General features: G+C 48.2%; 1 protein-coding gene across 2 annotated transcripts in view; it reads right to left on the bottom strand.

The window, feature by feature from the left end:
- Nucleotides 1-22,652, bottom strand: part of LOC146776373 (5-hydroxyisourate hydrolase-like) — a 341,771-nt gene that overhangs the window by 274,626 nt on the left and 44,493 nt on the right. Inside the window, exons 2-3 of one of the 2 annotated variants that reach the window (XM_085639327.1) lie at nucleotides 21,034-21,148; nucleotides 19,375-19,589 (exon numbers count right to left, since the gene is read on the bottom strand). In XM_085639327.1, the coding sequence (XP_085495453.1) occupies nucleotides 19,375-19,589; nucleotides 21,034-21,148 (330 nt within the window). The remainder of the gene's footprint in view (nucleotides 1-19,374; nucleotides 19,590-21,033; nucleotides 21,149-22,652) is intronic. The other variant, XM_085639328.1, reaches the window with a different exon arrangement.

Raw genomic sequence — 22,652 nt, 5'->3', positions numbered from 1 at the left:
CAACGGAGCCAGGCAGCGAGTGGCTCCAGGGCGAGAGCAAAAAGCAACGGGGACAACGGGCACCCCTGCCTCGTGCCCCTGCCGAGGGCAAAGGGCCGAGAGACCCGCCCATTCACCACCACTTGAGCCATGGGTCCCGTGTAAAGGAGCCTCACCCAGCCAATAAATCCCTCTCCAAAGCCGAATTTATCCAAGACGGCCCAGAGGAATGGCCACTCAATAGTGTCAAAGGCCATCGTGGCATCCAAAGAAACCAGCACGGCCGGTTCGGAGAGGAACTCCGCCCTGGCAAGGGCACCGTGAAGACGCCGCAAGTTAAGAGCGGTGTTGCGGTGCGGGATAAAGCCGCATTGGTCCGGATGAATAAGGTCGCACACGACACTCAACAGTCGATTGGCCAGGACTTTCGCCAGGATTTTAGGCTCCGCATTGAGCAGTGAAATAGGCCGGTAAGAAGTACAGCGGTCTCGCGGCTTGCCCTCCTTGGGGATAACGACTATAGTGGCCAAGCGCTGGTCGGCCGGAAGGGAACCCGCCGCAAGAGAGTCGCGGAACATGCGGCTGAGGAAGGGCGCAAGCTTATCAGGACGCAATTTGTATAGTTCAATGGGCAGACCGTTAGGACCCATAGCCTTGCCCGAGCGAAGGGAACGAATCGCGGTCGCTATTTCATCCGACGACAAGGGGGCGTCCAGCCGCTCCCGGTCCTCAACGGACAGGCCGGGCAGAGCAATATCTCTCAGTAGGAGGCGAGAGTCATCCTCATCCCTGTCAGTCACCGGGGAGTACACCGCCCGGAGGTGGTCAGCGAAACATTCCACAATCTCATCCGGCTCAGTCACACACACACCATCCGCAGCACGCAACTCGGGGACCACACGATTCACTCTCTCCTTTTTGTCCAGCCACGCAATCAACTTTCCCGCCTTGTCCCCCGCGTCATACAATCGGCCCTGCTGCTCCCTATACATAGTTTTGGCCGCGTCAGTGACCAGGGACCTATATTCGAACTGTTTCAGGCTAAGGGCATGTAGCCCGTCCGGAGTAACATTCGCCTCCAAGGCCGACTCCAGCCCCGAGATGTCAGTCTCCAGCTTCACCACCGCCTCGCTCCTAACCTTCTTGGCCACCACTATCTGGGCGAGGGCGTGTCCGCGTATCACAGTTTTAAAGGCTTCCCAAAGGGACAACGCAGACGACACCGACCCCTCGTTTTCACTGAAGTATTGGTCCATGGCCTTAACCAGGTTGTCACGAGTCGCAGGGTCCCGCAGGTACCAGGGGTTAATGGGAGCTATCCGCCCTGCGGACCGCGACCCGGTGTCAAAGAGAAGCCACAGCGGAGAATGGTCGGAGATACCACGCGCCAGGTGTCTGACCTCTCGAATCCGACCAGTCTGCGCCGCGGGCATAAGGAAGTAGTCTAACCTGGAGAGACTCCCATGCGCCCCCGAATGAAAGGTGAACTGACACTGGGTCGGATGCATTAGTCTCCAACTATCCACCAAGCCGAAGGTCTCCAACATCCCACCCAGCCATGACTGGGCAGCGGGGAGGGTCCTTGGTGGGTGACGATCCAGTTCACCCGAAACCACAGAATTAAAGTCCCCGCCCATGAGCAGGAGGCCATCCGGAAGGTCAAGCAGCATTCGACCCAAGTCAGTAAAGGTGGAGTTCTGGAGGCCCGGGGGGACGTAGACTGAAACCAGGGTAAGAGGCTGCCCCTCCCACCTCCCAATCAAACACACATAGCGCCCTCTGTCATCCGAGACTATCCTCGTGATCTCCACCGGAAGGGAGGTTCGCAGGAGAATGCCCACCCCCCTGGAGCCAGTTGTGAAACCAGAATGGGCTACGAGGCGGTATCCCCCCCTGTTCATCGCATGGCAGACATTGCCGACCAAGTGCGTCTCCTGGAAAAACACCACATCAGGAGGCCGCCGGCCATCTTGGGCGGCCTGAGGGCAGCGGACCGACCGGGGCCCACAGTTTCGTGGGACCCGCCCGGAAGTGAGGCGCGGACGGCTGAAGACACCGGAAGTGGCGGCCCCGACGGGGCGGTGGCCGAACCGGGTCGGAACCTGCCTGAAGGGGGGGCCCAGCCGCTGCTGGCCCTTGCAGCGCTGGAGCGGACGTGACAGCCACCTGGAAGAGGAGAAGTGCCCCGACGCGCTGAGCGCGGCCTGACGGAGGTGGAGAGCCCCGTGGAGCGGAGTGCGGCCTACAGTGGGGCGGTGACCCTGGTGACGGCGGGGCTGTGGAACCCCCGGACGTGCTGATAGCTGGCCGGGAGCGGAAGGATCGGCGCTACGCAGGTCATTGTGGAGGTGGCCGGCCGGGCCTTGGACTGCTGACCGGACCGACCGGCTGGGCGGACTTTGCCTCGGGGGCGCAGTGGGACGTTAAGACTGTGGCCGACGGGGGTGCCTGCGGCGGTCGCGCCGCGCTGCGGGGACGACAGGCTTGGAGGATTGGTGGAGTGGAGCGGCCCCTCAGGGAGCAGGACATTGGCGGCTTGGGGCGGGAGGCTGTAGCGCCTCGTGGTCGAAGAAGAGACCTGCCGTGACCACTGGGCTGGAGCCTTGCGCTACCTGGTGATAGCCTCGCGGCCCCCTGGCGGGCTCCCTGACCTGAGAGCATGGGCAAGCCGAGGCCCAAGCCGGGAGCGACTCCGGCGGACTCCGTGGGCGACCAGGCTGGTGGCCGGGATGGTGGGACTCACGTAGACCCTGCGGTGGGGCTCCAACAGCGTCAAATGGAACAAATCCTGCAGGCCATAACGGATACCCGGACAGCGCTGCAGACGGACATTGCGCAGGTGTCCTCTGATCTGGGACTGCTGCGCGCGGACCATAGGAAGCTGGTGGATAGAGTCAAGCAGACGGAGGACACGTTGGATTTGGCAGCTCCGGCACAGAAGGCATTGGAGGCCCAGTCGGCGGACCTTCTCAGGAGGGTGGCGGTCCTAGAGAAGAGGGCAGAGGACGCGGAGGGACGCAATCGCCGCAACAACATCCGTGTGGTGGGCCTGCCTGAAAAGATTGAAGGGGGGGACATGCTGGCTTATCTGGAGACCTGGCTGAAGGAGGTGGTGGCGCCGGGAGGGCTGACACAGTTTTACACCTTGGAAAGGGCGCATAGGGTCCCGGCCCGGCCCCCGGATCCGGGCCGACCTCCCAGGCCGGTGGTTGCTCGGCTGCTGCACTACAGGGACCGCGATATCATACTCCAGAAGGCGAGATCCATGGGCCCCTTTCACGTGGAGAATGTCCGGTATCAATTTATCCGGATTATCCTATGGAGGTCCAGCGCAGGCGCTCCTCCTTTCAGGCGGTGAAAAAGGCACTGCGGGACGAGGGCCTGCAGTACTCCTTACTGTTCCCGGCTCGCCTCAGGGTGGTACTGGACGGCAAGACATTCTTCTTTACGGATCCCGTGGCAGCCTGGGGCTGGTTCGAATCGGCCCGAACGGGAGCAGCGGCGCATGTGGATGAGGAGGGACCGTCGGGGACCCGAGCGAGGGCCCGCCGCAGCAGGCGCAACAGGACACGGACAGCAGGGGTTCGATCACCGGGAGCGTCTCAGACGGCGCTGGAGCGGCGGGCCGCGTTGCAGGCGGTCTCTGTGATTTCAGGGGCCGCGACCTCCCAGCCCAGTGAGGACTCGGGCTCCAAGAGGGGCTCGGAGGCCTCCCTGTCGGATGGCCCCGGAGAGGATGTGGAGCTGCTGCCGGACGTGACCCCAAGAACGGCAGATGAACTGCTGGACGCTTGAAGGAACCGGGACTTCCCCGGGTGCAGTAAGAGGCGCAGAGTGGGAGCTGTGTGTCTGCGGGGTGGAGGGCCCTGAACTGGCTTTGCGGGGTTGGGAGTGTGATCGGTACTTGTTGATGCCTTGCGGTCCGGGGATAGCTGCTGGGGGGGCCCCGGGATGGGGAGCTGGAGAGCGAGAGAGTTGAGGAGGCGAGGAACACCGGGGGGGGAATTGCAGGGACTGGGCGCGGATGCACAACAAGGGACAGTCGACCGGCCCGTCTGGTGCAGAGCCACCACCTCACCCTCACGGACAGTGTGAGACGCTGGTGGCTACCAGAGTGTTAGATAGTGTTTGGGGTGGTATTTGGATGGGTAACTGCAGTTTAGCACCTGTTCTGGGGAGGGGAGGGCGTGTGGGGAGTTGGGGAGTTGTGGGGTTTCAGGGGAATGTCAGTGTGCCTCGAAGGGTTGGAGAAGAGTGGTTGGTACGGCGATGGGATGGGGACCCCACCTGAACTGCGAGTCCTGACCTGGAATGTAAGGGGGCTCACCTCTATGGGGAGGAGATATAAAGTCCACGCCTACCTGGTGCGGAGAGGGATCCAGGTAGCCTTCCTCATTTAGATCGCGAGGAGGGGAAGGCGTTACAGCGGCGCTGGCGAGGCCAACTATTCTATACTACCTTCTCCAAGTTTGCCCGAGGGGCCCTGATATGGGTTAGAGCGGGAGTCCCTTTCCAGCCGCTGGCGACACTGGTGGACCCGGAGGGCAGGTTTGTAGCAGTGCAGGGGAGACTAGATGGGAGGGACATGGCCTTATGTAGTGTGTATGCCCCTAATGTAGACCAGGCCACCTTCTTTTCCAGACTGTCGGGGCAGCTTGCGGCCTATTTGACGGGGACGGTGGTGTTGGGGGGGGATTTTAACTCAGTGGTAGATGTTGAGCTGGATAGGTCCCACCCGCCCCTGGCACAATCGGTGGTCCGTAGGGTGGCTAATAGCAGGCGCGCTTGGCAGGACACATGGGGGTTGGTAGACACATGGCGGACGCATCATCCGAGGGATAGGGATTACTCCTTCTACTCAGCCCCCCACGAGTTGTATGCCCGCTTGGACAGCATATTGTGTTCCCCGGATGCCCAGACTCTGATGCGACACAGTGAGTACTTGGCTAAAACCATCTCGGACCATAACCCTTGCATGGGGGTGCTGCAGTGGTCTAGACAGCGGCAGGCGATACCCACTTGGCGCTTAAACCCCTTGTTGCTGGAGGACCCGGTTTTCCGGGCTGAGGTTAGCGGCTGCATAGAGCAGTACTTTAGGAATAACGCGGATACGGCGTCGACCCGGGCGGCGGAGTGGGACGCGTTCAAGGCAGTGGTCTGGGGAGTTTGTATATCATCCACCGCTGGCGTGCGGAAGACTTTGTTGAAGGAGGTAGCGGGGGCGGAGGCCCAACTGCGGACGGCTGAGTGCGCACATCAGGCAGGGGAGGGCGAGCTACCTGCGGTCGTGGAGGCACGGGAGGGCGTGGCGGTGTGTGTAGAGAAGCTTCGCTGCTTTGATCATAAGGAATACCTTACCCGGGCGCATGCGGAACGGGACAAGGTGGGGTCTCTTTTGGCATGGTTGGCGTCCCCGACGGCCCGCGGTACACCTATACTGTCTCTGGTCGAGGCAGGGGGGGTCCCAGTCTATTCTCAGGAGGAGATTAATAGGCAGTTCGCCAGTTATTACGCAAGGCTATATGACAGCACCATGCGGGGAGAACCTGAAGGTTTAGCTGAGTTTCTGGTGGCGGCTCGCCTGCCCCGGCTGGACCCGGAGAGCGAGAAGGACCTCGGGGGTGCTATCACCCTGGGCGAGATTCGTGCAGCAATTAAGCAAATGGCCAGGCGAAAGACCCCGGGGGTAGACGGACTGCCCATCGAGTTCTATGCGGCTTGCCCAGATTTGCTTGCGCCGCAGCTGCAAGTCCTCTACGGAGAGGCTTGGCGTCTTGGGCGCTTACCAGCCTCCGCTCGAGAGGCTATTGTGGTGCCTCTGCTGAAACCAGGAGGGGAGGCCGGCGCGCGCACGGCATACCGCCCGCTCTCCATGCTGACGGTGGACTACAAAATCCTGAGCAAAATCCTGGCGTCGCGCCTGTTGACTCATATGACCGCCTTGATCCATCCAGATCAGGCGGGCTTTATCCCACGACGTAACACGGCCACGTCGGTGCGACGTTTGCTACGGGTGATGGAGCTGGACCGGGACATGTATCCGGAAGCCTGCACTCTGTCGGTCGATATTGAAAAGGCCTTCGATAGTGTGGAGTGGCCCTATTTATACCGAGTGCTACGGGCTTTTGGCCTGGGGGACGGCTTTGTACGCTGGACCACCTTGCTCTATAATGAGGCCACGGCCCGGGTGAAGACGGGGGTTACTATCTCGGCCTCCTACCCGGTGCGGAGGGGAACGAGGCAGGGTTGCTCGCTCTCCCCCTTATTGTTCGCCCTGGCTATTGAGCCGTTGGCGGCGCATGCCCGGCTGGGGCGTTCCTATGCTGGAGTTCACCTAAGGGGGGATGCTCACTATATCTCCCTGTATGCTGACGATCTGCTGATGTTTCTGGCGGATGCCGAGGGAGCGCTGAGTGGGGCGACTGCCTTGTTGGAGGCCTTTGGACGCCTCTCAGGGCTCAAGGTCAACTGGGGCAAGACATGCTTGTTCCCGCTGGGACCGGGCGGCCGGGCCCCCCAGTCACTGGGACTGGTCCGATGGGAGGGGGACTGCCTGCGGTATCTGGGGGTTAATATCTACCATACCCAGCAGGACTTGCTGGAGGGGAACATTGGCAGAGCCATTCGCGGATTGCGGGGCAGCATGAGTTTCTGGAGTACACTCCCGCTTTCGTGTGCCGGGAGGGTTGCGCTGTTGAAGATGGTGGCGTTGCCACGACTCCTCTATTACTTTCGCACCCTACCTATATGGGTGCCGGCGTCGTACTTCCAACGGCTTAGGGCGATGTCCACGGGCTTCATTTGGGGCTCCGGGAGAAGGCGGGTGGCGTTGACCACCCTGCGGCGGCCGCGGGCGGAGGGGGGCCTGGCAGTCCCGGACTTCGAGTGGTACTATCTGGCGGCCCAACTCCAGTGGCTTACACAGGCTGTTGCCAGAGAATACCGGGGCCCGGAGGGCCCACAGGGCAGGCTGTTTCCGCGACATGTGCTCGCCTTTATAGTCTTACAGCAGAGGCTGGACCTTGACCTGCTCACGTTGGAAGAGCGTACACTCCGGCTGTGTTGGAACCGATGCCAGAGGAGGGCGGCGATAACTCGCCCCTATGCCCCGGAGATTCCTTTGGGGATGTGTACGGCGTTCCCGCATGGAGGCGATTGGTCTGGGCTGGCTGTTTGGGAGGAGTTGGGTGTGCAGATGGTGGGTGACTTATTCCGGGAGGGGGTGCTGCTGCCGTTCCAAGAGTTGCAGGACTCCTATGGGCTCCCACGTGGGGACTTCTTGCTTCACGCGGCCCTGGTAGCGAGCCTTCAGCGGCACTGGAATGCGGGGCTCTCGGAGCCGCCGGTCGCTGCGGGTTGCCAATATGTAGTGATGGCAGCGGGAACGTCCAAGGCCATTACTTGCCTATACCGCAGGCTGGCGATGGAAGGCTTGCCGCCTCTTGCCACCTTGAGGGGCAAGTGGGAGTTGGACCTTGAGAAACCGATCCCCGAGACTACCTGGTCCACGCTGGTACGGCGGGCCTGGAAGGGAACGCGCAATGCCCGGTTCCAGTTGGTGCAATTTTTCACGTTGCACCGGGCGTATTTGACACCGGTGAAAATATTGCAATTTTTTGGGGGGGCGCACTCGCAATGCCCGCGGTGCGGGAGAGAGGGCGCTGATTTTCGCCACATGTTTTGGTCCTGCGTCCAGCTGGGTGATTATTGGGCAGAGGTCATGGATTGCCTTAATCAGGTGACGGACCGAGCTATTGACCCGGATCTGGGGGCCTGTTTGCTGCTTTGGTTCCCGCACACCCGCCGGACGAAGGTCACTAGCAAGTTTTACGACTTAGGATTGATAATGGCCAAGAGGGAACTGACTATGCACTGGAAGTCCAGGACGGGGCCTAGCTTCTTGCGATGGAGGGCGGCCTTTGTGCGTTGGGCTGGGGCTGAGGGTGCGCTCCGGTTGCAATTAGCTCTTCGGCGTGATGACGAAAAGGCGCTGGCGACGGCCCGGGCGTGGGAGGCGCTGGTGGTGGAACTTCAGGGGCTGATGGCTGACAATGGGGTAGAGGGGGACACATCTGGCGGGCAGGAGGAGGTGGCGACTGGGGAGTAGAAGGGGAGTAGTAGTGATCGCTGGCAACGTGGCTGTGGCTAAAGTGTAAGGGAAAGACAGGGATTCCTAGTGGAGGGCGAGTACCCATGTCTGACTTATGACAGGGAAGGGGCACATCGGGAGCGAGGTGAAAGACAGGAGGCACACTGACATGGGGTGGGGAGGGAGGGGGGAGGGCCGGCAGGGGCCGGAAGCTCATTCTCCCGGTTGTTGGCTGGTAACTTTATGTGTACTAAACATTCTTTGGCTGTGGAGGAAGCGGGTTTGTACTGTGTTGTTGCTATGAAAACAATAAAAATGTTTCAACAAAAAAAAATCAATATAAACAAAATGGCCATAGCTTCTAAAAAAAAACTTCTCGGCAGTGTGGCTAAAGTCAAACAAATGTAAAGACTTAATCTCTATGCAGAAAAAGCCGTTTTGCTCTAAAATCTCCTATAGAAACCGGACTCAGACCACCAGGCAAATTTGGTGTCAGTGAGTAACGTCAAGTCGGTCTGTTGTGGTCGTTCAAGTATCTAACTAGCCCGCATTTATGCGAAAAAGTGGGTATATTTATATCCCTCCCTTTCGGATATGTGTATGTTTCTAATCCTTCAGATTACAGGGTCAATTTCAGTGGCTATTTCGTGTGGGTGACATCAGTATATATAAAGTAAATGGTTAATACATCATTCAACCTTTGTTACATAGTAGTATAGATTTACATTGTGCTATACTCCAAGATTGTTCTTGTTATGATTAAAGTTTCGTTGATTCACGGGCTCCTAATTCACTAAACATGTCTTATGCATTTGTAATATTAAGACAACAATTTCTTTAAATGGCAGGCTCAAATCAATTACATATTTCTTGTGTCAAAAGAATGCCAAGATGGGTCAGCCAAAAAACAACTCTTCCGACTCTTAAATGTTAGTAGATGCGCATAGTTCACATTCAGAATTTTATTTACCCAAGAAATAATGCATTTCCTGGTCCACATTCATCCCTATTTCAGTTGTTCGTAATTTAAGGATCCAGGATGCCTCATTTCTACGCAGTTGCAATTCTCTGTTGCCTCCCCTAGGGTGTCTCGGAGTTTGTTCTATCCCATAGAACGAAAAATCTTTATGAAGTCCTTGTTTGTGGCAGTATGCAATGTGTGTCGCTATCGGGTACCTGAGGTCGCCCTGTTTGACCGCCCTCATGTGTTCCCCAATCCTCTCACGTAGTGGTCTTATAGTACTCCCTACATATTTTATGTGGCATCTGCATTCTATTATGTAAACCACAAAATTCGAACTACAGTTTATGTTGGTATTGATTGTGTAACATTTATTGTTTGGGCCCAGGAAATCCAATTTGTTTTTGACTGCCCATTTGCAGGCGGTACAGTGCCCACACCCATGGAAACCCTTTGATTGTGCTGTCAGCCAATTGGTATTTGTTTTCATAATAGGGTAGCTTGGGCTTAAAAGGTTCTTTAGGCACATGCCTCTCTTATAGGTTATTTCAGGATTTTTGTTGATCGCACTAGATAGTGTTACGTCTTCTTTTAGAATATGCCAGTGTCTGTTTAGGCTTCTACTAATAACACTTGAAAGAGTGTTGTAGTTGGTAATGAACCTAACCTTACTGTCCTTATTCTTCTTTTTGGCATTTTCTTTCAGGGTTTGTGCCCTCTCTGTCTTTTCTATCCTGTTTTTGGCTTTAGTCAGTATGCCTCCACCATAGCCTCGTTGTTTGAAACGTTGTGTCATGGAATCAGTACATATTTTAAAATCCTGTTCTGAGCTACAATTGCGTCTCGCCCGCACAAATTCCCCAAAGGGGATGGCATTGATCTGATGTGCCAGGTGTGCGCTGGATGCGTGTAAGATAGTTTTGCCGGCTGTGCTCTTGCGGTAAAGTCTGCTATTAATTTTGTCGTCTTCGATATACAGTTCAATATCCAGAAAGGCTATTTTTTCTTTGCTGAATTCGTACGTAAATCTGATATTCATTGTATTTTTGTTCAGATGTTCCACAAACTCTACCAAAGTGTCAGTATCTCCCCTCCAAATCATTAGACAATCGTCTATGTATCTGCCCCAAAACATAATGTGATCTGTCCAATTTGAACCATCAGGCCCCCAGATCCACCTCTCTTCCAGCCAACCCATAAAGAGGTTGGCATACGAAGGAGAGAATCTGGAGCCCATGGCTACGTCCTGTTTCTGTCTGAACCATTTGTCTTTGAAAATGAAAACATTATTATCCAAAATCAGTTCAATCATTGTAATCATTTTTGGGACAAAAACTTAAACCTTTCTGTAATAGAGACACATCATCATTGTTAAGGGTTTTGTCAATATTATCAACCTGTCCGCCAAAACCCTTAACAATGATGATGTGTCTCTATTACAGAAAGGTTTAAATTTTTGTCCCAAAAATGATGGCAATGTGGTTAATCTGAAAATTGACCTGTATAAATTTATCAGAAAACTTAAGATTAAGAAGCACTTCATGATGTGTGATGATATGAATAAAAGAATGAATGTTACTCAACAATCTAAACCTCTGAGTGAAATCACTATTCAAGAAATCATTGATACAAGACTATTGCTTTCACTTACAGACTGTGAAGATGAATTAATTACCACCGATATCATCATGAGAGATTTGAATATCATGAATGACAGACAGATTGCAAGTGGTTTGAAAGAGAGATCAAAATGGACACCCACCCTACACGCAGGCAATACAATTGATATATTTCACAGACTTGTTTTAAATGATCTGGACAAATTTGAATCTAAAAAACGGAGATCACACACGACTAGAGACAATTTGACGCAAGGGGAAAGAAGATCACTCAAAACAATGAGAAATGATCAGAGCATTACCATTAAGGAAGCGGATAAGGGGGGTAACATTGTTATTATGACTACTACAGACTATGACAACCAAATTCTAACACAACTTGAGGACACAGAATGTTATGAATCACTAACTGTCAATCCGATTTGGAAACTGACAGAACATATAAACTCACACTTAAAACAATGGCATGGGATGGGTATCTTGGGCCAAGAAGAACACAGATACCTACGAGTAGATAGACCCAGATTCCCGTGTATCTACACACTCCCTAAGGTACATAAGAACTTGCCATTTCCACCGGGGAGGCCCATAATATCTGGAATAGAGGGCCCGACAGAAAGATTATCTGAATATGTTGACATCTTCCTTAAACCCATGGTTAACAACCTACCATCATACATACGGGACACAAAACATGTTCTGGGGCTACTGGCAGATATAACATGGGACAGAGAGATGACATTAGTGACCCTGGATGTCACAGCTCTCTATACTAGCATCAAAAGAGAGTGCGGACTGCTGACCATCAGAAAAATACTCAGCACACGCTCAGCAAGCACATGGGAACATACAGAAATGCTGATTACAATGATTGAACTGATTTTGGATAATAATGTTTTCATTTTCAAAGACAAATGGTTCCGACAGAAACAGGGCGTAGCCATGGGCTCCAGATTCTCTCCTTCGTATGCCAACCTCTTTATGGGTTGGCTGGAAGAGAGGTGGATCTGGGGCCCTGATGGTTCAAAATGGACAGATCACATTATGTTTTGGGGCAGATACATAGACGATTGTCTAATGATTTGGAGGGGAGATACTGACATTTTGGTAGAGTTTGTGGAACATCTGAACAAAAATACAATGAATATCAGATTTACGTACGAATTCAGCAAAGAAAAAATAGCCTTTCTGGATATTGAACTGTATATCGAAGACGACAAAATTAATAGCAGACTTTACCGCAAGAGCACAGCCGGCAACACTATCTTACACGCATCCAGCGCACACCCGGCACATCAGATCAATGCCATCCCCTTTGGGGAATTTGTGCGGGCGAGACGCAATTGTAGCTCAGAACAGGATTTTAAAATATGTACTGATTCCATGACACAACGTTTCAAACAACGAGGCTATGGTGGAGGCATACTGACTAAAGCCAAAAACAGGATAGAAAAGACAGAGAGGGCACAAACCCTGAAAGAAAATGCCAAAAAGAAGAATAAGGACAGTGAGGTTAGGTTCATTACCAACTACAACACTCTTTCAAGTGTTATTAGTAGAAGCCTAAACAGACACTGGCATATTCTAAAAGAAGACGTAACACTATCTAGTGCGATCAACAAAAATCCTGAAATAACCTATAAGAGAGGCATGTGCCTAAAGAACATTTTAAGCCCAAGCTACCCTATTATGAAAACAAATACCAATTGGCTGACAGCACAATCAAAGGGTTTCCATGGGTGTGGGCACTGTACCGCCTGCAAATGGGCAGTCAAAAACAAATCGGATTTCCTGGGCCCAAACAATAAATGTTACACAATCAATACCAACATAAACTGTAGTTCGAATTTTGTGGTTTACATAATAGAATGCAGATGCCACATAAAATATGTAGGGAGTACTATAAGACCACTACGTGAGAGGATTGGGGAACACATGAGGGCGGTCAAACAGGGCGACCTCAGGTACCCGATAGCGACACACATTGCATACTGCCACAAACAAAGACTTCATAAAGATTTTTCGTTCTATGGGATAGAACAAACTCCGAGACACCCTAGGGGAGGCAACAGAGAATTGCAACTGCGTAGAAATGAGGCATCCTGGATCCTTAAATTACGTACAACTGAAATAGGGATGAATGTGGACCAGGAAATGCATTATTTCTTGGGTAAATAAAATTCTGAATGTGAACTATGCGCATCTACTAACATTTAAGAGTCGGAAGAGTTGTTTTTTGGCTGACCCATCTTGGCATTCTTTTGACACAAGATATATGTAATTGATTTGAGCCTGCCATTTAAAGAAATTGTTGTCTTAATATTACAAATGCATAAGACATGTTTAGTGAATTAAGAGCCCGTGAATCAACGAAACTTTAATCATAACAAGAACAATCTTGGAGTATAGCACAATGTAAATCTATACTACTATGTAACAAAGGTTGAATGATGTATTAACCATTTACTTTATATATACTGATGTCACCCACACGAAATAGCCACTGAAATTGACCTTGTAATCTGAAGGATTAGAAACATACACATATCCGAAAGGGAGGGATATAAATATACCCACTTTTTCGCATAAATGCGGGCTAGTTAGATACTTGAACGACCACAACAGACCGACTTGACGTTACTCACTGACACCAAATTTGCGTGGTGGTCTGAGTCCGGTTTCTATAGGAGATTTTAGAGCAAAACAGCTTTTTCTGCATAGAGATTAAGTCTTTACATTTGTTTGACTTTAGTCACACTGCCGAGAAGTTTTTTTTAGAAGCTATGGCCATTTTGTTTATATTGATGCAGACGGATACGTATTCATTCCTTTGCATCCATGCTTATTGACGCTTAGGGTGCGTTTTTTGTTTTGCTGATTCAACTGCATGTCTACAAAGCTTAACTAAGTGGCATCTAAGGGTGATGCTTTCTGTTGAACCGATCGTCTATTGAATATTTAATATATTTTGGTCTTGCCACTTTAATTGTCAATTTTGAAATCCAGAGACTTAAAAATCAGAAAGTTATATTTTATTTCGGGTTTGGGTTTTCCTATTGATTTGCCTACTGTTTTTTACAACTAGCCCTTACAAACATGGCGCATTTTCCAAACACCGACGCGATCACGCTGCATATGGGGTCACGTGATCGCGAAAATTCGATCACGTGATTAGAACCACCTATATTCGCGCCACTCGCACTAAGATTAGAACCACCTGTATTCTTACAATCTGCCCATACGAAAATGGCGCGATATTTACATACCCACTTGATCACGTTATACGTGATCACATGATCACGTAAACGCTCCTATTTAGACTTTTCACTTGGCTGCCCGGCACTCGCACTCGAGGAGACCGGCGTAGGGAGACGTTCGTTATGAATAAACCAGTCTACAGACTTTAAGTAAGTACTTACATGGGAACCCGACAGGACGTGCTTAAAGCCCTTAAGTACCTTTTTCTATAATTAGATGGATCTTTTCTTTAGAGAAACTTTGGAGCTAGTTAGTAAACAAGAATTTCCTGTTTGTTTTTAGTGTCTTAACGTAGACGTAAAGCCAGTGACAAACGAGGGTTGTGGATTGACAACCCATACGGAGCATTTATTTATTGACTCTTCTTGAAGAAGGATTTTCTCTCGTACCCCACGCCACAGGATTATTGTGGCCTGGAATTGTCGCCACAATAGAAGTACGTATTATGTTCGTTTCCTTATAGAGTTGTGGATTAACTATCACCTCGTACATCTTATATATGACGTATACTGATAATAGTGTATACGTTTTCTTTCTCTTTGTCTCCCCTTAGATTACTCTCACTATAACAGTTCAGGTTTGTTCTCTGGATTTCTATGTCTGTTTCAAATTTTAAATGCATGGTTTTATGGCCGGATTAGAGTGCTTTTGCTTTTTACTCGGGATTTTATCACTTTGGGCCAGAATTTTGGTTGTTTTCTTCGGACTTCTGCATATAATTGGGTTCTTTTTCCTGGGTGAAGGTTCTATGAGACACAGGGAATTTCTCACATAGATTTAATTTCAATCACATACAATCTTCACTACTCACATGTGTGCTTTATAATTATCTCTAAGCTAAGAGTGAAGGATATACAATGTTAAATAACTTCCCATAACTGGTTCTAAGTTCTAATATGTTTCAATCACTGTGTGTTGTATATGCACAGACACTTTCACATTTATTTTAACAAACTTTTTGTATGATTATAAATACTGCCCCTAAAGTTTGTAACCTAAGACACCGTACTGTGTGTTTTCCCATTTAGCCGTGAACAAGTCGTATGTATTAGACTACAGAGACGACGAAACACGTGTTGGCTAATGAACACCCGACTGGATTAAAAGACAGAAAAAGGAAAAGACTTCGCCTGAATTTTTGTGTTGTGAATAATATAGGAAATTAACCGAAATCAGAATATTACGTGTGCTAGGGTGTTTAAATCGGTATGTGCAGATGGTAGGGGGAGAGTCCATGGAAATAAGTCATCCCAGGGGGTGTGTTTAGCCAGCTCTTACTTCCTTGCTGGAAAATCAGCCATTATGGACTTGGAAGAATGATGCAGTCTGCGACAGCAAAATACCACACTCTGCAGGATGTGGTCATAACTATGAGGAGTTACCCTGCTTCATTGGTCAGAAGTGACCTGTGGCTTGACCCAGAGATTTTTGAATAAGTATCTGAGAGGGGGCAGAGCCCTCCAGATCTGCTGCTTGAAACTTACTGAAGCAAGACGTGCCCTGCTGCGAAGTTCTGCTGTGCAAAGACTTCTAAGACCTGATCTCTGAAAACTGCACCATCTGAAAACTGCAGCCCTGTGGATTAACTTGCTACAAAAGGACTAAGAAGTAAACTCCCTGCAAGCTACAGGTTAACAGAGCTCGCCTGGACATCCCCACAAAGAATCCCCAGCCTGGAGTACCAGTGGATTTGAAAGGGTTTTGGTCATGTGGATTGCAGAATTGAAGTTTCACAGTTTCAAGGACTCTCTTGGAGATTCCAGAACCTTGGACTGTGTGTTGGATACTTTGGGACCCGCAAGCAGAACTTCAGGAAGGAGTTGTAACTGGACCCAGCCTGCTGGAGAAGGTTGTACAGTGGTGAGATATTCTCCAGAACAGCTTCTAAAGGTGTGTCCCTGTCAGAGAAAACGAAATGACTAAAAGGGACACTGTTGGTTTCTAAGCACTAGAAAGTGACTAATCTTTAAAAATTCATATCTCTGGTTCCCTACAGTGGATTTGTTTTCGTTTTGGTGTCATTTAAAACATAAAAATATTACCTATTTTTTATAAATTGGTGTTGGATTTTTATTTTGTGTCTTAAGTATTTACTGAAATGGTGTTTTTAAATGCTTTACATACCTGTCTTTGAAGTTAAGCCCGCCTGCTCGCAGCCACGTTACCAAGGGTTGAGCATAGGAATAATTATCTAAGACCTATGCTGGGTCCTATCATGTGTTAGTGGCCTTATTGCCAGTGGCAGACCTACATTTGCCCCTACCCACTTTCCAACAGGCACCTTGTGCAGAATTTCGATTGGTGACTTGTAGTTGAAGAACTTTTCTTTGAGTTACATTTATAGTTTAGCTGGTTTCTTGAAGCCGGTCTAGTCTGTGTCTTCATTTTGCTGCTGGTATATTTGGGGTCCATGCCATCAGAACCTTAAGATATTGTGTGCTGTACGTCCAGGTCATGAAACTACCACCCCAGGCTTCCTATGCATGTGTAAGAAGAAGAGATATGCACCCACTGGACTTGTATTACTTCAATTCTGCTAATATGTGCTGTTGGTACTGTATCATTTATGATGGAATATTGACATGTGAGTAGATTTTCATAAGATAAATTTTAGTATATCTTCTTTTCCGTATATTTTTTTACCAAGTTTTCTATTATCACTTAGAATTTATTTGAAAAACAGCATATTAATATGAACGGTCTACAAATACATTTTAAAATTCTTTGTATGTTTTGTGACACCATTAATAACACGTTTCATTGGTTTTGTTAAAAACACAATAGTACCATTTGAGATAGACCAACTACCTTCATACCCAATCCTCTCATTCTATCTTTCATTCACACTGCAACACTAGCATACTCAACATTCATACAGGTGTCCCAGTAAGGTATACATCTAAACAAGCCTCAGCTGAGATACAGCATGTGATGTTATCTGCTGCGGTGTTGTTGGCTGGGATCTGTTTTCCAACAAGAGGTCAACACACGTTTTGGTGTGGGCATATAATTCGCCTGTCACCTTCTTCAGGACCACACAACAATATTTAAGTCGCTTCCAGAGGTAGGTATGATGGGAAGAGTCTAAAACAAACACATAATTAAATGGGATCAGAACCAACCAATATAACCTCCCAGGCTCTGGAGGAAAAAACCTTTATATTAAAGGGGGATTCACATGTGTAATACCATGACTCAAAATGCAACAAAAATAGTAGGGAAGAAAGAGTTCTTGTGTAGAAAGAAAGTGCTACCTCTCCCAAGCATTCATTGTACAGAACCAATGTGTGTTCTTTGTATCATTTGCCATGCATAAGGTGAGATTAAGCCATAAGTCACAAAGCAATTATTTTTGATTGAAGGAGGCAAGTGAACAGATTCACAGAAAATCTCTTGCATGCTTGCATTGCTACTTCAAATAACCAATGCATAAGTGCATTTATAAATATATCTGCACTTACTATGATGGTTATGGGGGCGTCCCTAGTCCTAGGGTGCACTAGTCCTTAATAATTATATGTGGATCCAGAGGCATAGCCTCATTTAATGATGAGCAAATATCTTTAGATGCGTCTCTACATTTGAGTTCCTATTTTGAAAAATTAATGAGGAGAATAGGTTTTTTCCCATTATTCAAACATAATCTTTTTTTTTTTAAAGATACATTTCTGTTATCACTAATGAGGCGCTACGTGTTACCTATATCAGAAGATGGCTCAGTGACTGTTAAGTCTGTAGGGGTGATATCCGTCCGGCGATTCAAATAAACCTTTTTGTTTTTTAGTTATCAGAAATCGTGGACCCCAAATATACCACCAGCAAAATGAAGAAACGGACTAGACAGGCTTCAAGAAACCAGCTTAACTACAAATGTACCTCAAAGAAAAGTTCTTCAACTACAAGTCACCAATCAAAATTCTACACAAGGTGCCAAGCTTAATATTCCCACCTGAAACTCTAGTCCAGGATTCTATATGCACACACTAACCCTACAAGATGCCTTGAGAACAAGGAGTCCACTGTGTACTGAGGTTTGTCACTGTCGTCACCACACTTGTACATACATTTTCACTTGGCTGAGAATTGGCAATTTCTATGGTATGTGTCAACAGCTTCGGTGTTGGTGAATAAAAAACCAATAACACATCAATTAACATGATTTGGTTTCAATAATATCCATGAAGAGATCTTCTGTCACAGAAAATAGTCAGATTAAAGCCTAGGAGGATCATATCAATAAACGATGTAAAAAAATATATGGAAAAGAAGATATACTAAAATGTATCTTATGAAAATCTACTCATGTCAATATTCCATCATAAACGGGGCAGTACCAACAGCATGTATCGGCAGAATTGAAGTAACACAGGTCTAGAGGGTGCTTATCTCTTCTTCTTAGAAGTGTTTGTTTCTCCCTGCACCCTGACCTAAAAGTATTTGTTTAGGGGGTTACCTTCTTACACTTGATTCTCATGCACGTGAGGCAGCAATCTACAGAGGATCACTGCACTTTTTGAGTCATTGGCTCGGTTGGGACGGTGTGCCTCTGCACTGTCACTGGTACTGGCTTGACCAGTGTTGTCAGTCAGATGCACAGGGCTTCCTTTCAAATGCACGTTGGACCAACAATGCCAGTAAAACACAGCACTCCCCTATGTGAACAGGATTTACAGGCATCTGCCCATCTTCTGTGTTGGACAGCATCGATTCTGACTACAGTGTACAAAGCGAGGAGAGCATTGGCATGGTCTTCTGCGGATCCATTACAAGATGCAAGATGGTTGTGTCCTAAAAGGAGCAGCCTGTTCCAACAGAAGAAATGTTGGAGATGTTTGTGTGCCATGGGTCTGGGTGTGCCATCTCACAGTGCACATTTAGAGAAGTGTGGGCTAATACCATAATGCATTGCACATGGTAATGCTGCTAGCGCAATGTGATTTATTACTTCAAAACTGTGCCCAAGCGCCAAACCACAGATGATTTCGTTTGCTTTTTTTAAATAGTAGTTGTGTAAAGCAGTTTATTTAGCCGATCGGTTGCTCCAGAATACTGGGGATAGTACAGAACACACATGCAAAGGAGGAGATGAGCTTGTGTTTTGGTGTGTTGTGCGCAAGCTCTAGTTTTCACTGCTGGTGAATATTGTGCAACTCTGGACAGCAAGTAAACAGATACTGTATATTACTGCACATTGCAGAAACCAGTGATCTGCATTACTGGCGATGACTGAAAATGACAAACTTTAATGGGGCATTATGAGAGCTGATTTTGTGAAAACCCAGGGATACAAAAAAGTAAAATTGGTGTCAAGGTGAATCAACATAAAAAACATTAACTGATGCGTATTATGCAAATGTTATAATTCACATAACCACTGTGCATTCTAAGTAATGAAACCATTGGTGAAACATGAATGTTACCTAGCAGAATCTTCGGCCCTTATGCGTTGCATTGCTGCTTTGATTTACCTCTGGGCTCGGGTGCTCTCTTTCGTTCCTAATCGCCACCTCAGCCGAGTACTTCCTGCCGGCAGAGTCCCAGGTGTGCACGGCGAAGGTTTTCAGCCCGTCGTGGAGCTGCACCTGCCTCTTCAGTGAGACGGTCCCATCCGGCGCTATTCGGAAGCGGCTCTCTTCGACGCTGTATGGGCGGAGCCTCCTCTCTGTGCAGTCATCAAAGCGCACTGTGCATTTGGAAGAGGTTCAGGAGGACGAGGCCTCATTAATTGACTTGCTTCTGAAGCTTTGATATACAAACTTGAAAGGTTTGGAACAGCCAAAAGAAGATTTTCAAAGCTGCTAATTCATCAGAATGGGGTTGAGTTCCCTTTAAATTGGGAGGCACGTGCATGCTTGAAAGAGACACTTCTTGCTTCTAAAAGTCAAAACCCATGGAGAGCCAGCTGGTGGAAGTAACTCACTCCACAACAAACCGCATAAACTTCAATGAAAATCTCAGTTTCGATGCACTCACAAGCATCATATACCTGTGCGTCTATTCCACCTCACTTATTAGGATAACATGGTTGCACGACAGAGGTTGTTGCCTTGGAAAAGATTGTTAGAATTCATTGCAAAATTCATAATAAAAGAAAGTCCTGCCTCAGCGTTTCACTTAAGCCAGAACACCACTGAACTAATACATGCATCATAAGACAAAATATTTGTCAATTTCACATGTCTTCGACTGATTGCTGAATGAATAAAATTTGTGTAGTATTTACAGTATCATACTAATGTAAGGCAAAGTCGGGAGAGACTCTTAGAAACCATTTGCATATTGGTATCATACAATAAAAGTGGATAATTCCGTTGCGTGTTAAACCTTTCTCACACAGACAGCTGTGCAAAGTGATATGTTAAACCTGGAAGAAACCACGTGATTAATATTTACTTGTACAGTAGGGTGTGTTCACTATCACTAGTGCACATCAAAGTTATTAGCTCATATATGTTATAGTGCACATAAACCCCAACGGTGCACATTCAACTCTGTTATGCAGCCTCTAGTAAGATCATTTCACTATATCGCCAACGGTGGAAGCCCAAACATCTGCTTCTTTTACTAAACTGACAAAGAACAGAACACATCTGGCGCAGCAAGGCAGCACCAGTGGGCAAAGGATGGTGTTTAGGTATCTACAACAGTATCGTACTGCAATTGCACTTATATAGCGCTTCAGAACTCTGACGATGTGCCCAGGCGCTTTAGCGGATGGGTAGCACACGTGCACTTTACCTGCACTCATTATTGCCCCAGCTTGAGGATTCACCCAGAAACGACAGAGGAGCAGCATTACCAACGTCATTTACACATGGCAATCATGAAAGGCAAGCTTGTGTGTCACCAAGTCAGACTGTGGCTAAGAATCAGTGCACTAAACCATGTGCAACAAGGATTCGTTGAGGACTGAGCTTTATTTTACTCCATTGTCATGCATTCCTAGAGTTCTCAGAAGCAAAACTGATCTGTTAAATTTTAGAAAAACGAAAAGTCTTGCTGTCTTCAATTCTTCTACCTTCAGCATCAAGTGCCTCTTCTGGGATCGCCTCCCTATAGCCTGTCTGGTCCCTGTACTGTGTGCATACACTAAAGAACTGGAAGTTAGTGCAGTGAGGTCTTCTTACCTTTGCCCAACACTCTTCCCCGCTCCAGGATTTTCCGGGTCACTTTGAAGACATATGTGTCGGTGCTGAATCCTGGTTGACATTGTTCCGTTTCTTCACCAAAACATTTTCCAGCCTACGGTAACAGAGGAAAGAGTTACCTGTGTACATACAGGCAGCAATACATAGGAGGGAACCACTCACCGCATCAAAGAGAAATATAGACACACACGGGGAAACCATGATATGCACAGATAGTTTCAGCCATATAGAAAAGCAAAGGCGACGATGGATGCATAAGTTAACGGAGACAGATCGAAATACTGAAGCAGTAGAAAGTACCCTCCACAAAAGGTTGAGACACAAAAATGTATGCCTATTCACAAAGGGACAGACACAAAGGGGGTATTTGGACAAAATATTGAGTTTTAAATATCGGTAGAAAGAAATATCAGAAAAAAATATTGTGGTACAAAAATATTGTGATGCAGAAATGCATCCATTACTTACTGATAATGTCATTACTCCTAGTTCCTTGCCTTCCTTCTTAACCAATGAGGTTCCCTTGCCTCCAGTAGACCCCTCCCTTCTTTAAATACAATCACCCCGCCCCCTCCTCGCCCTGTACGTAAACAAGCCCAAACCAGACATTCAGGTATTACGCACTGGAATGGTGGGAGGGACGCTGAAGGAAGACGAGAGTGTAGCACTAGGAGTAATGCCATTATCAGTAAGTAATGGACGCATTACCACCCGCCACTCCCTCGCCTTCTTACTTAACCAGTGAGACATAGCAATTAAAATAACAACGGACAACTGAGTCGTAAACACCCAACTTTAATAGAGTACCCAAAACATATACAGAAATACCTCTAATTCCTCATAGTAGGCAAAACTCAGTGACCCAAAACGATATCCAAACGTTCCAGTTCAGCAATCCGATAACAAACATGGAGGGAGTGGACCAAGTCGCAGCCCTACACATTTCCACCACTGATAGCCCCTGCAATTCAGCCACAGTTGCTGCCATACTGCACATAGACTGCCCCTGAACACCCCGGGGAGGAACCACACCCTTCACCACATATGCCAACAAGACCAGAGAACGTATCCACCTACTCATGTAGCAGTAGATGGCTTTTCCCCTTTCTTGGCAGGAGTAAAATTCATAAATAATGTATCTCCTTTACGGAACGACTGTACCACATCCATGTACCACAGTAAAGACCGCCCCACGTGCAAACAATGCAATATGCACTCCTCCTCCGAAGACGGCTCCAGACAATGCGCTGGCTGGATCACCTCCTGAATCACATGAAAATTAGAGTTGACTTTAGGTACAAATGATGAAACTGGACCTAGAACAATCCTGTCCTGAAACACCTTACATAAAAGAAACTTAAAGAATAAGGCCCTATCTCACCCAAGCACCTGGCGGAAGTAATGGCTACCAGAAGACAAGTCTTGAATGTTAAAAATTTCAAATCAACACCCTCAAGGGGTTCAAATGATGGACCAGTCAAGGCATCCAATACCAATTGCAGATTCCAACTAGAGAAAGAATGGGCAGTTCTTTGAAACCAGTTCAACAGCCCCTGAAAAAACCTGGTCATCAGCCGCGTCATCCCTTAGATTCTGCA

The sequence above is a fragment of the Triturus cristatus genome, chromosome 12 (assembly GCF_964204655.1).
Source record: "Triturus cristatus chromosome 12, aTriCri1.1, whole genome shotgun sequence".
NCBI classification, from domain to species: domain Eukaryota; kingdom Metazoa; phylum Chordata; class Amphibia; order Caudata; family Salamandridae; genus Triturus; species Triturus cristatus.
Note: the sequence above shows the minus strand (reverse complement) of the source record. Positions and strands in the feature narration are given on the sequence as shown.